Source organism: Arachis hypogaea, chromosome 15 (genome assembly GCF_003086295.3).
Source record: "Arachis hypogaea cultivar Tifrunner chromosome 15, arahy.Tifrunner.gnm2.J5K5, whole genome shotgun sequence".
NCBI classification, from domain to species: domain Eukaryota; kingdom Viridiplantae; phylum Streptophyta; class Magnoliopsida; order Fabales; family Fabaceae; genus Arachis; species Arachis hypogaea.
In genome coordinates this window covers 27,109,639-27,126,585 of record NC_092050.1, presented here as the reverse complement: position 1 = coordinate 27,126,585, position 16,947 = coordinate 27,109,639, and the positions used below count along the sequence as shown (strand labels likewise).

The following is a 16,947-nucleotide window of genomic DNA, read 5'->3' as shown; positions in this document are numbered from 1 at the left end:
AAACTCGGGCAAAGTATGGACTATTATATATTTCTGAAAAGCCCTAGATGTCTACTTTCCAACGCAATTAAGAGCGCATGATTTGGACTTCTGTAGCTCCAAAAAATCCACTTTGAGTGCAGAGAGGTCAGAATCCAACAGCATCTGCAGTCCTTCTTTAGTCTCTGAATCTGATTTTTGCTCAAGTTCCTCAATTTTAGCCAGAAATTACCTGAAATCATAGAAAAACACACAAACTCATAGTAAAGTCCAGAAATGTGATTTTTATTTAAAAACTAATAAAAATATACTAAAAACTAACTAAATCATACTAAAAACTAAGTAAAAATAATGCCAAAAAGCGTATAAATTATCCGCTCATCAACCGGTTACGAGACAAAAAGAAAATGTCTCTTGACATGTTACGAGACAAAAAGCAGAAATATCTCTTGAAGTTCTTTTAAAAGGCAGTAATTAATATTCAGCAAAAAAGGAGCTAAGATTTAACCCCCTCCCCCCTTCTCTTAGCCACTGATTACCATCATCAACAATTATCATCTTATAATCATCAAATTATACTCCAACACATACAACTCACTCAATCTTCATTCACAATTCATAAACCACATACATAATTCAATCAACAGTTCATTCAATTTAACCCTATCTTATGGTCTTCTATCCTAAGTTTTCACGTGACATTACACATTAAGTGCATGTTTGGGCGCCATTATTTTGTTAAAAAAAGATCTTTTTTCAATAAAAAAAAGATCTTTTTTTATTTTTTAACGTGTTTGGCAAATTTCTAGTAGTAAAAGTAAAAGCACTAGTAAAATAAAAAAAAAAGATCTTTTTTGAGAAGTTGTAATTTACATCTTTTTTTAAAAGATCTTTTTTCCTTAAAAAAAAGATGTTTTTCATGTAATAAATAAACAAAAAAGTACTTTTATATTGTTATACCCAAACATAATTGATTGATAAAAAGACCTTTTTACATGAGATATCCAAACATAAAATTACTTTTACTTCTCTATAAGATCTTTTTAAAAAAGATAACTCGAAAAAAGATCTTTTCTTAGAAGCTCACCCAAACAAGCCCTAAGTACGAAAAATCAAAACCATACTTTGGCCGAGTCCTCCCTAAGCCAAAAAAATAAAAATCCCGAACTTCAAGCTTTAAAGGCTCCAAATCAATCCTAATAAATTCCATCCACCCAAAGCTGAGTTTCAAGCACTCCAATTCACCGATTCAATACCAAATTCAACATAATTTTAATGTAATTTAATACAATTTATCAAAATTAGACAAACCACAAGGGTTTAGAGTTTTTTTAGCTTACCCATTGATGATTGGGATAAAACTCAACAATTATCCAATGTTTGGACTGCACCTAAACAATCAAAATCATCAAAATCCCTCAAAATCCAAACAAAAAATGTAAAAAAGAGGAAAACAAAGAACTGGGCATGAAAATTAAATATCCTTACCACATTGTTATGTTAGAATTGAAGAGTTCGACGAAACGAATGCGTGATCGCAGACGGTGTGGCGATCGAAGTTCCGGATTGAAAATTATGAGCCAAATAAGAGAGGAGTGAATAGTGGACTAAGGGTTTGGCTCCTCCTTGCCAAACTCAACGTGTTTCATCATTAATGAAGGAAAGAGGAGGCTGGGTTAGGGTTTTATATGTTGGGTTTGGGTCCAATTTAAGTTCGATTCAATCGGTTTGGTCTGTCGGTCTAATTTTAAGCCAAAATTTTTAAAATTAATATTAAAATTTATATTTTTTTTATAAATATTTTTACTTCTTTAATTTATAAAATTTAAATTCTCTAATTTCTTAGACTCATAATTAATTTATTAGTTAATTATTTACTATTTTTTAGGGTTTTACACCGATTGTAAAGCTATAAAAGCTCTATTATTGTGATCAAATAATTAGTTGTGACTTGTGAGTGAATATACATCATTATTGTGAAACCCATTTGTCTTTTAGATACATGACTTTTGTTTATTAGTTTCCCATGCTAGCTTGTAGCCTAAAATGGCTTCTATACATGAATGCTCTTGTTCTGCAACAAAGGAGCCGTAGAAGAAGATGATAACACAGAGTCACATCTTCCATTATTTTTCTCATCTACCATCTTTTCTTCTTGATCCTGCCCCCATATCACGCCATAAAACCCAAGAGCTATAACACCAGCTCCAATTATGCTACATATAAACCAAAGAGAATAGTAATAAGTATTATAAAATTTATTTCATCATAATGATGAATAATATAATTAAAACTTGAATAATAATTTGTAGTACATAGATACCTTCCTAGATAGAGCGTGTCCTTAAGAAATGTGACCCCCATGGCAAGTGAAATTACCATCCCCAAAGGATTGAACATAGCAACATACACAGGTCCTCTTTTTCTACATGCCCATATATGCACAATGCTACGCAATGACACAACAAATATTCCCTGCATACCAATTTACTTTAGTTTCTCGCATTCATCAAATTCAATTTGTACATTACATTACATTAAATAAATTGGCTTACTGAATACACTATAGCTATCAACTCTGTATCAGGTTTGAGCAACCATGCTTGTGCACTTGAGTCAACAATGAGAGCTACTATACTTGAAAGGATGATCACAAAACTACAAGAAATTGTTGCTACCATTAACTCTTCGGGGTAATCCTTGATAATCCATGTCTACATTCATTTATATATAACTGTTATTAGAAGATCAAATCAAATAAGCTAAAAAGAGCAGTGTGCAATGTCTGAATGATAATGAGGTTAATTAGTTAGTTATTCAATCACCTTGACAATGAAGACGAGCGAAAGACAGAAGCTTCCGGCCGAAAGAAGGAAGCCTCCGAGCACCCAATCCGATGGTTCTGGAATTAAGTTTTCACCCGAGACGACGATGTTATGTGGCGGACCACGGTGACTTGTTAATGGGAAGCCTTCGTGTAGGGTCACCACCAATGCCCCAACAATTGAGACCACAGTGCCAATGCTTTTTGCCTTGCCACTCCGTAGTTTCATGTTAAGCTTTTCCAACCTGAAAGAATGGATGCACATATTTTGCAAGAGTTTCTATGGTACCAAATTACCAACCATAGTTAAGGTGTGTTTGGAAAACACGTTGGGAAGGAGAAAAGCCCATTTGAGCTTCTTAAAATTTTTACTTTGATGTTTAGCAATTTTTATTTTTCTAAACGCAGAATTGATTCTGCCTTTGAACGCACGTTTAGGAGAAGCTAAAATTTGTAGTTTTTGCCTTTCACGTTCATAGTTGCTGATTGCCATTAGAAAATTGAGTATAAAATTTTTTTTTTTTTTTACCAACCCTACCTATCATTTTCTTCTATAGTAATGATACCAATAACTATTACCTGTTCTTTGTAGTTCTTCCTAGATCCTACTTCTTCATAGTTTTTTTGTTTCAATTTTTTTTCATCAAAATCGTTCAAATTTGTTTCAATCACTAGCAAATTGAATATTTTAATTTTTTTATTATTTTTAGTATTCATTTTCATATTTTAATTTTTATACTTTTTTATTGTATTTTTTATTTATATTTTTTATTTATATGATAAATATTTTTATATTATTTATGTAGTGTTCTGATTTCTCATGTTATGTTTTTATATGAGTTTTTTTATCATTTAATATATTATTTTTTATATGTATATTTTTTATGAAATCTTTTTTTTATTTTTGGTTAGCTTTGTTTATATGATTTTTAATTTATTTTATTATATTTCTTTTATTTATATGATAAATGTTGTTGATTTTTTTTATGGTGCTCTAATTTTTTAAGTATTTTATTAAGTTTTACGATATTTTTATTATTTTTTTCATATGAATTCTTTTTTTTCTGTTCTTTACGGCATTGTATTTATGTTGTGTATGAAATTTTTTATTTTTTTATTTGATTTTATTCATATGAATTTTATTTACTTTTTATGGTATTTTTTTGTTCATATGATATATGTTGTTGATTTTATGGAATTTTTATTATTTCTTATTTGTATAATTTTTTTTCTATTCTTTGATGTACTCTATTTTTGTTTTGTATTAATTTTTTTTTATTCTGACTTTGTAAAATTTGTAATTGTAATTATTATATACTACGTTTATTATCAAAATTTTGTATAATATAAATTATGATCCTATAAAAAAAAGAACAAAATGAATAAAAAATTAATTATAAATAACAATAAAGTCATAAATAATAAAAATTTATAGTCCAAAATAATACTAAATTAAAGAGTACTGACGGTACTAAAAAAATTATAGAATATTTTTTTTGTTTGATATTATAAAATTTATAGTACTCTTTTTTATATTTTTATTTTTTATTGTATTTATTTTATTTATATGATAAATATTTTTTATATTATTTTTTATAGTATTTTGATTTTGCAAGTATATAAAAAAATTATTTAAATTGATGTCTCTTAGTAATTTTTCATCTAAAAGTGATTTTAAGTAGTATAATCCAAACAACATTTATTTTACTATAATCAATTTTGATATAAAGATTGCCAAATATAAATCACATTAACCCAAACTTACTTATCATCAAAATCAATTTTGCAAAATCAATTTAATGCAAATTCCCATTTACAAACTGTAATCCAAACACACACTTAATAATTAGTTACAGAATAATATGTTAGATAGTCTGCAAAATATTTGTAGCAGGAACAATTCAATTTTCAAAACAATTTAATTATCACTTTAATTTTTGACCTTTTATTTTGTTAAATATATTAATTCTCACATCAAATTTTGACAAAAAAGTTAAACAAATTAGTCTTATATTTGTTTTTATTATTAATAAAAGCTAAAATTTTATAAAATTTTTATATTAGTCTCTTCATATAGATAAATAATCTGATGTAGAACTGATTTCTTTAGAGAAATAAAAGTTTTGGAACTGACTTAGTGATTAAAATTTGTTGAGATTACACTAAAAATTTTGTATGAGTCTCGCTAAAGAGACAATGAGGTATCTATATAATATGTAGAATGGGCTGTTTATTTAGTCCAATATGTATTAATAATGTAAAATAAATATTATTATCCCTAATTTCTAGTTGCTTTTTGTGATTTCTACCCCAAATTTACTCCAAATTCTTTCACATTAACCCTTCATCACCCACCATTACCTACCCTCCAAAAAATCCCATTGTTTGTTCCGCAGAAAAATGTCCTTTCTTCGCCGCCCTGTCATGTGCGCAGCAACCTACGTTCTACCGCTTTGTTTCTGCGTGACGTGTAACTTCCGTTCCTGCTGACCGGAACTGTCGCGCTCCGCCTCTTTGCGCCAACGCCCTCGCCGGAAGAACCTCCGTCACTCCTCACGCGGCCGAACATCCGTGACCTGCAACTATCAGCGTCATCGACGTGAGTTGCAGCTCTGAATCCCGCGCTTGCATCATCCCAGCGCTGCTGCCTGACTCTTGTTGAATTACTCGAAGAATAAACATCCACAAAAATTGAGAAAGTGAACATCCAATATGAACGTGTATAAATCATAACCAGCAATAATCTTCTACAATTAAGCACTCAAGAATAACGATCCACATTCACAGAGAAAGTGAACATCCGACGACAGGAAGAAGGTACAAACCGGCTGTGATGGAGGCGCTGGACGTCTAGGTTGCTGCGGTGCTGTGAGCTCGACTCACACAATATGCGCGTCCTCCCTACGTATGGTGCCTGTGCGGACGACGGCGCCAGTCGGAAGAGTGTCGGCGCGATATCCGACGGCGAATGGTAACCGTGGCGACACTGTACCAGTTTTTGCTTCGAGGAGAGAGTGAGTGAAGAGTTTATACCGTATTGAGAGAGGGAGATAATCTTAATTTGATTATGACAGGAATCATGATTTGATTCAAATTTTAAATGGGAAACTACTCAAAATTAATTAATTGCCATAACTACTCAAAATTAATTAATTACCATAACTAACGGAAATCATGATTTAATTCAAATTTTAAATTGGAAACTACTCAAAATTGATTAATTGCCTCTAATTTAATTCTAATTTCAATTTAACCTCATTGTACACATTGTATAAAACATACATTGGCTCCTCATACTTTTCCATTTTTTTATAGACTAATTTAGGATATAATACATTCTATACAATATGATTTAGAGTAAAGTATCGTTTGGGGTAAGTCACAAAGTTATCCTGACATTTAGATCATTCTATTTAAATCTTCAATGTTTCAAAATCGTCTGAATATTATCCTGTCATTATTAGTGATTTGTTATTAAAAGAGTTGATGGTGGGACAAAATTAAGATGATTTTGAAATGTTAAGGACTTAATTAGGACGAAAATATTAAGGACAAAAATAATATATTACTCTTAGAAGAATTATCAAATTAAGTAAAATGGTAGTAAATTTTAACAGAATAAATTGCATTATGAATTTAAGATTTTTACTCATGCTTGTAAAATAGTTAGTAGCAATAAACTTCAGAAAAAAGAAAACAAAATATGGTACATATATAATAAAGTATAAATTATATCTTTTTGTCTCTCATATACTATTTTTTTATGTTTAATTTAATTAAACGTTATTTTTAGGGTAAAAAACCTTAATAAGCCAAGTCAAGAATCATGTAACGTAAATACGCCAAAGCGAAAATCGTTTCAGCAATAAGCCAAATCATATTTTTATATAATTCGAACCATGCTGGTTCGAATTCCATTTCTACATAATTCGAACCAGCTTGGTTCGAATTATACACAAACACATGCATAAACACACACACGTAATTCGAACCAGCTTGGTTGGAATTACACACAAACACACGCACACACTAATTCGAACCAGCTTGGTTCGAATTACACACAGTAATTCATGGTATAATTCGAATTATGCTGTTAAAAAATTAATAATTTATTTAAAAAAATTTATTAAAAAAATTAATAATTTAAAAATTAAAAAATATATTTTTATTTCATACGTTAAAAAAGCTAACAAAATATTTAATTACGAGACTTCTTTAAAATATTAATGAGCTATCAATTCGAATTCCATACAATACTTTTCTGTCCATTTTTAATAGTTCATGAATATTTTTTAATAAATTTTTTTAATAATTTTTTTTAAATTATAGTACAAAAAATATTTTATCCTATGCAAAACAATTTAAAAAAAATGGCTTAAAAAATGTTAGGAGTACTATAAAAATTTGTAATGTTATAATAACTTAGATAAATACATGCATGTACTCAAATTTTAAATAAAATACTCTACATAGTCAATAATAATTTAGAAATGAAAGAAAATATTTTATTCCATACAAAATAATTAAAAAATATATTTTATTCTATACAAAATAATTTTAAAAAATGGCTTAAAAGATGTTATGAGTACTATAAAAGTTTGTAATATTCTAGTGATTTAGGTAAATACATGATAAAAATATTTTTTCTTTAATTTCTAAATTATTAGTGACTATGTGGAGTATTTCTTTAATGTCTTAAGTCATTAGGACATTACAAATTTTTATAGTACTTCTAACATCTTTTAAGCCATTTTTTAAATTATTTTGCATAGAATAAAATATTTTTTTATGATATAATTTAAATAAATTTATTAAAAAATATTCATGATAATTTTTTAATAAAATTATTTAAATTATATGGTGAGATATTACATGATTCGAATTACGCATAGGGAAGTTCGAATTACTCTGATTCAAATGATATGGTGAGCAATTCGAATTCTATACAATACTCTTCTGCCCATTCTTGATAGCTCATGAATATTTTTTAATAAATTTATTTAAATTATAACACAAAAAAATATTTTATTCTATGCAAAATAATTTAAAAAATGGCTTAAAAGATGTTAGAAGTACTATAAAAATTTGTAATGTCCTAATGACTTAAGACATTAAAGAAATACTCCACATAGTCACTAATAATTTAGAAATTAAAGAAAAAATATTTTTATCATGTATTTACCTAAATCACTAGAATATTACAAACTTTTATAGTACTCATAACATCTTTTAAGCCATTTTTTAAAATTATTTTGTATAGAATAAAATATATTTTTTAATTATTTTGTATGGAATAAAATATTTTCTTTCATTTCTAAATTATTATTGACTATGTAGAGTATTTTATTTAAAATTTGAGTACATGCATGTATTTACCTAAGTTATTATAACATTACAAATTTTTATAGTACTCCTAACATTTTTTAAGCCATTTTTTTTTAAATTATTTTGCATAGGATAAAATATTTTTTGTACTATAATTTAAAAAAATTTATTAAAAATATTCATGAACTATTAAAAATGGACAGAAAAGTATTGTATGGAATTCGAATTGATAGCTCATTAATATTTTAAAGAAGTCTCGTAATTAAATATTTTGTTAGCTTTTTTTTAACGTATGAAATAAAAATATATTTTTTTAATTTTTAAATTATTAATTTTTTTAATAAATTTTTTTAAATAAATTATTAGTGTAATTCGAACCAAGCTGGTTCGAATTATGTGTGTGCGTGTGTTTGTGTGTAATTCGAACCAAGCTGGTTCGAATTACGTGTATGCATGTGTTTGTGTATAATTCGAACCAAGCTAGTTCGAATTATGTAGAAATGGAATTCGAACCAGCATTGTTCGAATTATATAAAAATATGCTTTGGCTAAACGATTTTTGCTTTGGCGTATTTACGTTACATGATTCTTGACTTGGCTTATTAAGGTTTTTTACCCTTATTTTTAACTTTAAATAAATCTTATTTTTTTTATTTGTTACGATAGATAATTATTTAATTTATTATTTTCTCTAAATCAAAAATAAATTTATTTAGAATCAAAATAATGTGAAGAGTAAAATTAAAAATTATTTATTTAGAATAAAAATAACGTGATTAAGAGTATTTTACTTAGATTAATTAAACAAATAATTGAATAAAATTTAATTGATTAAAAAAATTAATATTATTAAAGGATAAAATTAAATTTTATTTTAAAATTAAAATAAAATTTGATTAAATAAAACATTAAAAATATTTGATACGTTATAGACAAAAATGTATAATTTATACTCTATTATATATGTACTATTTTTTTATAAGTTTATGTACTAACCATTCTATAAATATTTTATGATGAGAAAAATGTTTAAGAATAAAATTTAAAAAATAAATTTACTTACAATAGAACTAATGTAATTAACAATAATTTACTTAGATGTCATAAAAAAAATTAAATAATTATGTACCATAAAAAATTAATATTGTTAATAATGTGTTATTTTTATCCCTCAATATTTTCGTCCTATTTAAGTCTATAATGTTTTAAAATAATCTCAATTGAATAATCTTTTTTTATATATATCTTTTATGAGAAATAGATAGAGAAGATTATCATAAAATTTATAAAAAAAAATTCTAATAATACTAGAAATTAGTTACTAAATTAATTATTATATGTTTGTATATTTATCGATATTTCATGTAACTTTTAAAATAATTAATCAATAAAATAAGCAAATTTATCATAAATATCAAATATATTTTTGTTTTGTATTTTCTTTTGTACTTTGCTATAAAATAAACTTAATTTGATTGTATTATAAATTAGTAGTTAATTTCTGATATGATATATTTAGTTTATTGAAAGTTTGAAACACAATAAGATGGAGGGTATGTAATTATTGACAAACCGGGAAATGAGAGCAACAATATAGGTAAAAGCTGGAGTGAGATCCACCATAGCTGAAGCCAATGTAGGAGAGCTATATCCAATACCAGTATACATCAACGTCTGTTCACAACAGCTATCACAAAAACACCCCACCACATAATCAAATCCAAATTCACACATACCTAATTCAGAAATTATTGTCAAATTCCCATTTTCAAATAAATTTTATTTTTTGGACAATTATTGATTTTATTTTTATCGTTCAAAATCTTGGTAATCATGGGTACGACGTGTATATATATAGGCTAAACATATTGAAAACAAAATAAATTATTATTATTATTATTATTATTATTATTATTATTATTATTATTATTATTCAAGCTTTCAAGCTAGAAAATTATCTATTTTTTGGCTAACTTCATTTAACTTTTTAAAATTATCCTTTTATCCCTTCTTATCTTTTTTCTTCTTTCTACTATGTCTATAATTTCATATCTCATCACCGGCCGTCTTCAGCTACTATTGTCATTGGCCACTGTTGTCAACCACCCTAATCATAAATTTTAAATTCTAAATTCGGTATTAATCCTAAATTTTAAATTTTAAATTTAAAAAAAAAATTAAAAAAATAATTTTACAATAAAAATATTGATTAATGTAGATTAACTAAAATTAGTTTTCTAATATTTGTTCTATTATTATATGAGTAATGTAAGGAACCAATATTTTTTAAATCCACATTAGCCAATATTTTTAAAATTAATTTGTTTATCTTAAATTTTAAATTATAAACCATAAATTTTAAATGCTAAATTATAAATCTTTACTCCTAAAGTTGACTAATATTACCAAACTAAAAATTTGTTTCCTATGCTTTTTGTAAACGAAAGTATATTGATAATATATCTTGAAGTAGTGGCATTTAAGCATTTAATTTTTAAAATAGTAAATAAGGATTGTAATGTACGTTAAACATACCTAACCATGCTAAGAAGAAATATTCTGGACACAACTCCCCTTGTGATCGGTAGGAAACCTCTCTTTCTATGATTTTGAAGTGACAAAGAAGAAGAGAAAAAGAATAAAGTGTCATCAAAACAGATATTACTACTATATTAGAGTCCAGTTACAAGTAAAAATTCAGATATAGTTGTCTTGAATTGTTAGATTATTTTAACAAACTATAACTTCATATAAAAGTAACTCTATGTGAATTTTCACTTAACAATAATATAGCAAATGGGAAAAATAATTAAATAAATTAGAACCTGTAATAGATAAAGGCAGAAGGTAGAAGGAAACAGAGGGCCATGGCATTTGAATACACAACAAAAACAAAGTCACTCATTCCTTTGGCTGTGGCTTCTTTGATTAATGTGTTCAAACCCACTTCCAAGCACTGAACTGTTACCATTAGTGTTGTCACTCCTGGAATCTTCATTGATTCTGTAATTTCTCTCTGCTCTCTTTAATTAATTCATCACTCCAACTTATTTTAATTTGTTTATACAAGTTCACAAATCAATATTACCTACTTATAGTTAATTTGAAATTCACGCAATCACGTTTATAGGAAGCTTCTGCTGTGTCGTAATGCTTTGTCTAAATTCCCGATTTACTTACTTTTTTTCAAGTACAATTCATAATGTACTTATCGTGGCCTTTGAATATACTCTAATTAAGTAGCCAAGATATCTTTGGCCACTAACAAAGTAACACCTAATTGAGAAATGGGGGATGCTCCCATAAAGTTGCACAAAATATCTTTTTGTAAAGATGCTTATGTGTCGTTATATTATTGGGCGTTTAATGAACCGATTTTTTTAGATTTTTTAACTAACCAGAATAAAACCGATTTTTTATAGTAATAATCAATATTCTAAAAATCGGCCGAACCATCCGGTCTAATCGATTCAACCGGAACCAACCTGAAAAATGGTCTGGTCCACTTTCCAAAATCCACCCCTTCCCTCTAACACCCACCCCACCCCCACCCCCCCCCCCCCCAAAAAATTCGTGAATCACTATAACTATCCCCCTGAAATCTGAACCCAAGGTCAAACTCACCCAACAAAAATCCTAAGTTCTCCTTGCAACGGTTCCGCTGCAGTGCCGCCGCCGTCCGTGCTGTCGGCGCCCCTGCTTCCTCTCTTGTAGCTCGGCGTCCTCCTTCCCCCTGTCCCCGTCCTCCCTGGCTTCTCTCGAACTTGGAGCAGCTCGCCGCTGTGTCGCCACTCGCCGCTTTGTCGCCACTCGCTGTCGTTTCGCCGGTCGCCGTCTATGTCTCCATCGAAGGTTAGCGGCACTGCCTTCACTTCTTTGGTTCTTCTCTTCCTTTTATGCCCTGTTGCTGATCTTTGAATGTGAAATTGTGAATGGATAAATAGTCGACTGGGTATTCTTCTCGGTCTTTTTACTTTCCTTGGGCTAGTCTTGGATCTTTCTGTCTCTAAGCGTGTGATAGATTGATTCTAAAAAGGCTTGGAAAAATCCCTGTATTCCAATATCTCATGCTCTAGCGAATCTTCTTTATAGTAGTAAATTGTTCACCTCCTCTTTGATATCCTAGATTATGAAATCATAGGGTTCGATTGGTCGTCTGATGAGGTTGAAATCCCTTTCTCTTTGAGCTTTGTAGCATTTATCTTCAGGGGTCTGATTCTCAGTAGTGAATGACAAAGAAATGTGGAATGTCAAGCTGTGAAACTGAAATCATCAATCTTTCTTTTGCATTGATTTTGTGCTGTTGCTCTTTTTTTAATTCCTGAAATTTTTGTTAGAATTTTCTTGCTGCTGCTAAAATTAGAAATCAAATCATTATTGAAATTTTTGTTTAGCTTTATTGATTTCAGGTTTAGTGTGATTAGGGATTACTTGTTACTATTTTTTAACGATTGTTGCTGAATGCTAAAAATGGAAATCAAATCAAGTGTTGTTTGTTGCTGAATGCTGAATGCTGTTGGTAGTATTAATTTTGCACTGTTATTAATTTTCTGGTTGTGCTGCTGCTGCTGTGGGTTCTGGTGTGCTGTTGTGTGTTTTGTGGCTCTGCTGTGTTGATCATCTTTCTCAATTGTCAATGTTCACTCGTCACTTGCATTGTGTTGATCATCTTTCTCAATTGTCAATTTTCTTTATCAAAATTGAGAAGGAAAATGGCAATCTGAACTAGCAAAAGGATTTTCGCAGCATCAGCGTGTGCTCACAATCGCAGGAACAAAAAAACTAACTCTTTTTCTGCCTTCTAGTACCTCTTCATATTTTCTTCTATTTCTGCACTCGTTCATTGTATAGTAAGTCAACCCTCTGGATTACTGGCATAATTGAATTGGAGATTTAAGAGAGATAGTTGGTTTCTTAATACTAAAAATTCACCTTTAGTTTTGATCTAATTGTTTTGTTTAGTAGGAACTAATAGAATCTCTTCATGGCTTTATCATTGTTGTTTTCTAAGTTATACTAGTTTCTTGTAAGAGAATTAATGCTAGCTAGTCTAGCCTTCCGTTTAGCACAAATATCAATATGTAAATACGGCCATTTTATCAAAACTATAGTCACAATTAGGAAGTTTAATTTAATAGTATATGATGCAGATATGCCTACAATACAGATATTTGAGCAGAAATAACGTATTTGTACGTTATAGCATATGTTGCGGAATAGGATAATAACAATTAAGAGTATTGAGTATTGATATACTTGTTATCTCTCTTTGAAAACTTTTTGTATTTACTGTTTTAATTTAGCTTTGCATTCTCTCAGGACTTCTTGGAATAACGTTTTAATAAGGAGGATATATATTTTAGGTAGGTTTGTTTGATTATTTAAAAAAGACAAATTTCAGTTAAATACATTTTTTAGCATCATTTTTAAGCATCACCCTTCATTCACTAGCCTAGCTTGCATATTCTTTGCATTTGATAAGACCAAGTATTTTTGCTACTTCATTTGCTGATTAATCTTTATTTCATCTAATGGATCGGAGCAAAGAATTATCATAACAAGTAATAGTCAGTCACTTTCAAAGGTTTTAATTAATTAATACTAATAGCTTTTAATAAAAAATTGTTATTTATTGCCCTTTGATTAATTCATCTCATTAGGGTGCAATGGATGTTGACTCGGAACCACTCAGTTCACAAGACAGCGTCGAAGATTGCATGATGACTGGTGTGGAAGAAAATATTAACTGCACTTGTGATTGCGGTGGCAGCAGTAGTAAGTGTGTGTCTGTGATGGCCGATGATATTATAAACCAGACCTTTGAAACATCGGATGTAGCTTATAACTTGTTTGTACGTTATGCGAGGTGTCTCGGGTTTGGAGTTTGCAAGGGTGATACAGCACGTGGAAAAGATGGAACATAGCGCAGAAAGAGGTTTTTTTGCAGCAAGGAAGGAAAGAGAGCTGAGAAATACATATCTAGTTCGACTAGGAAGAGGGAGCAAAGAGCGTTGACTCGCACTGGTTGTGAAGCCATGCTTGCGGTGTATTTTGACACCAAAACTTCGACTTGGAGGGTTAAAAAATTAGTCAAGAAGCACAACCACGATCTTGTCCCACAATCCTTGGTACACCTAATTCCAAACCACCGAGGGTTGACTGAGCTACAAAAAGCTCAGGCGAATACCATGCATGATCATGGTCTTCCAACCTCTAAAATAATGGGTCTAATGGTAGGCCAAGCCGGTGGTTATGCAAATATCGGGTTCACAAAGAAGGACCTAGATAATCACTTTCAAAGAACTCGTCTTGCAAAGCTCAGTGGTGGGGATTCCAATGCGACGATTAGCTATCTACTTGGGAAAGCTGATGTCGACCCGATGGCCATGGCAAGGTACAGTGCTACTGATGAAGGTCGGCTGGCAAATTTATTTTGGGCAGACAGCATTTGTAGGTCCGATTATCAGTACTTTGGAGATGTGCTTGCATTCGATACAACCTACTGGAAGAATAAGTACAGAAGGCTGTTGGTAATCTTCTCAGGTTGTAACCATCACCGCCAAACATGTATATTTGGCTTTGCCTTGGTAGAGGACGAACGGACAGCAACATATACGTGGTTGTTGCAAAACTTTCTAGAAGTCATGCTGAATAAGTCTCCCAGTGTTGTGGTCACAGACGGTGACGAAGCAATGAAGGCAGCAATTCAAGAAATCTTCCCGGATGCAACTCACCGATTATATGGATGGCACATTCAGAAGAATGTAACGGAAAACATAAAAAACAAAAATTTTTCCAACAACTTCAGAAGATGTTTGTATGATCCATGGCATCCGGATGAATTTGAAGAATATTGGGAGAATATGATAAAAAAAAATATGGATTGGAGGAAAATGAATGGGTTCTAAATGAATATGAGAAGAGGAAAAGTTGGGCAAGCACTTACTTGAGGGATAAATTCTGTGCTGGATTTAGAACAACATCAAGGTGTGAGGCGATAAACAACTTCATCAAGAGGTTTATTTGCATTCGCCAAAGTCTTCTAGAGTTGGTCCAAAATCTTGAACATGCTCTTAGGGACTATAGAAACAATGAATTAGTTTCTCAATTTAAGACGCTGTATGGGGAGCCCGTTCTAACTACTGGGCTAGAAGCATTGGAGCTTTCTGATGCCAATTTTTACACAAGGGAGATTCTTAGAGAAGTAAAAAAGGAGATTCAAAGAGTGGTCACATTAGATGTAATAAATGAGAAAAACATATGAACTACTGTTGTGTTAAAAGTTAAGGAGTGTGACAGGAGGCAACATATATATAACGTACTTTATGATCGCAATACTGAGCATATGGAATGTGAATGTAGTCGGTGGAGTAGTGAAGGCATTCCTTGCAGCCACATGTTTTGTGCAATGAAAAGGGTAGGTTTACAGAAGTTGCCAGATAGTCTTCTTTTGAAAAGATGGTCGAAGGATGCCAAGAAGTATCTGGATGAAAGTTCCCAAGGATGCACTACGCAAGACAGAGAAAGAATTTTTAATGCGCTATGGCGCATTGTCAGTGGTAGCTACGTGGATGGTATTCTTAGGAGCTTAAGATGGTCCTTCTTTCCATGACACTATGAATGAAGTCTGTCGTTGCACCCAAACACTAGAACAAAAATCTGGCTTGAAAAGACAAACAAGAGATTCTCCCATGCTAAACTTTGTTGGTGACCTTTCAGTGGTCAAGACAAAAGGATCACCCAAGGGGAAAAAGGAGAGGGGTAAACGGAGGTGCACTAAATGCAACGGTGCTAGTCATGTAAAGAATAAATGTCCTGTGAGGAATGACGGTGACGATGTGGGTGATAAGACTGGTAGTGGCGCACAAGCTAGCGTTGGTACTGAAGAGGTCAGTAAGATACAATATTGCATTAGTTGTTACTTGAATTAAAATAAACCGGTAACCTCTATATTGTAGTTATACTTGATAGAATTTTTGACTCCATGTATTTTTTTTTCATAGGAGCTTCCCAAGGACCCTGTGGCTTCTCAAGAGACATTAGCAGCGCTAAATACAGAAGTAAATGCATCTGTACAGCAAGAGTTTGGGCTAGGTGATTCAGGATTGATTAATGGCCATGAGACTCCCATCCCACCGTATGGAAGTCATCATCAGTGGCTATTACATGTATAAATAATAAGAGATGAATAATTGCATTGTTGAAACTTAGTGTTTTGGTAAGTTTTAAACTATTTGAAATCACATTATGATTCGCTGAAGTCCTTTTTATTTCTCTCAAATTTGTTTGTGCTGTGGAGAACAGGTTCTACAACTAGGACATTATTCGAAGTTCAATGGGATGCAGTAGCATGTACTTGTATATACTCATGAGAGTATGGTTTAAGATGTTAGTTAAATTCTTGGATTTCAAATAGTAGTGCTTTGAGATTGATATAATTTTTTTATAATTAAATTTTAAGATATTTATCATAACTTGTCATCGTTACACTCGGCTTAAATGTGCAGAAGGATTCAATAGTTTTGATTTATATAGTTAAAATCTTATTGATTCTTATTCATGCTAAAATTCAAAAGGGTCTCTTGTTGGTTCTTATTCATGCTAAAATGCATGCTAAAATTCTGTTTGATTTACGAAATGTATGGAAAAATTATTATAACTATAATATACCTTCCATAGTTGATGTCTTGACAAGTATCAATCTGTGTGCTAAAGAAAAAGACGATTTAGAACCTGTGTTCTCTTCCTGAGAAAAAGAGAGTATTGCAACTACCTCTTCCAGAGGGATCTCTGCAACAGTCCCATGATAACTCCAGAGG

General features: G+C 30.5%; 2 protein-coding genes across 3 annotated transcripts; one reads left to right on the top strand and one right to left on the bottom strand.

Annotated features, from left to right (window-relative positions):
* Window positions 1-1,883: 1,883 nt before the first annotated feature.
* Window positions 1,884-11,192, bottom strand: LOC112750048 (WAT1-related protein At3g28050). 2 transcript variants are annotated; one of them, XM_025798564.3, is made up of 7 exons: window positions 10,954-11,192; window positions 10,664-10,729; window positions 9,702-9,815; window positions 2,805-3,048; window positions 2,535-2,693; window positions 2,303-2,454; window positions 1,884-2,195 (listed from the first exon to the last, which is right to left on the bottom strand). In XM_025798564.3, exons 1-7 carry the CDS (start codon window positions 11,124-11,126, stop codon window positions 2,033-2,035), a joined length of 1,071 nt encoding a protein of 356 aa, XP_025654349.1. In that variant the 5' UTR covers window positions 11,127-11,192; the 3' UTR covers window positions 1,884-2,032. The 2 variants fall into 2 exon arrangements, with proteins under 2 accessions (XP_025654349.1, XP_072075017.1); XM_072218916.1 differs by lacking the exon at window positions 9,702-9,815.
* A 3,157-nt stretch (window positions 11,193-14,349) lies between these two features.
* Window positions 14,350-16,477, top strand: LOC112748162 (protein FAR-RED IMPAIRED RESPONSE 1-like). The gene is made up of 6 exons (XM_025796363.1): window positions 14,350-14,892; window positions 15,018-15,332; window positions 15,417-15,702; window positions 15,848-16,017; window positions 16,132-16,296; window positions 16,433-16,477. The coding sequence occupies exons 1-6, from the start codon at window positions 14,350-14,352 to the stop codon at window positions 16,475-16,477; spliced, it is 1,524 nt and encodes a 507-aa protein (XP_025652148.1).
* Window positions 16,478-16,947: the final 470 nt, after the last annotated feature.

What these genes read in the sequence shown, in the direction of transcription:
- LOC112750048 (XM_025798564.3), bottom strand. Translation starts at nt 11,126, where the DNA reads ATGAAGATTCCAGGAGTGACAACACTAATGGTAACAGTTCAGTGCTTG. An exon ending in TCTGCCTTTATCTATTACAG is followed by an intron (nt 10,730 to 10,953) that starts GTTCTAATTTAT and finishes TCAAAATCATAG; the next exon opens with AAAGAGAGGTTTCCTACCGA. An exon ending in ATTGTTGCTCTCATTTCCCG is followed by an intron (nt 3,049 to 9,701) that starts GTTTGTCAATAA and finishes CCATTCTTTCAG; the next exon opens with GTTGGAAAAGCTTAACATGA.
- LOC112748162 (XM_025796363.1), top strand. Translation starts at nt 14,350, where the DNA reads ATGGGTCTAATGGTAGGCCAAGCCGGTGGTTATGCAAATATCGGGTTC. An exon ending in CAGTGGTAGCTACGTGGATG is followed by an intron (nt 15,703 to 15,847) that starts GTATTCTTAGGA and finishes GTGACCTTTCAG; the next exon opens with TGGTCAAGACAAAAGGATCA. An exon ending in CTAGCGTTGGTACTGAAGAG is followed by an intron (nt 16,018 to 16,131) that starts GTCAGTAAGATA and finishes TTTTTTTCATAG; the next exon opens with GAGCTTCCCAAGGACCCTGT.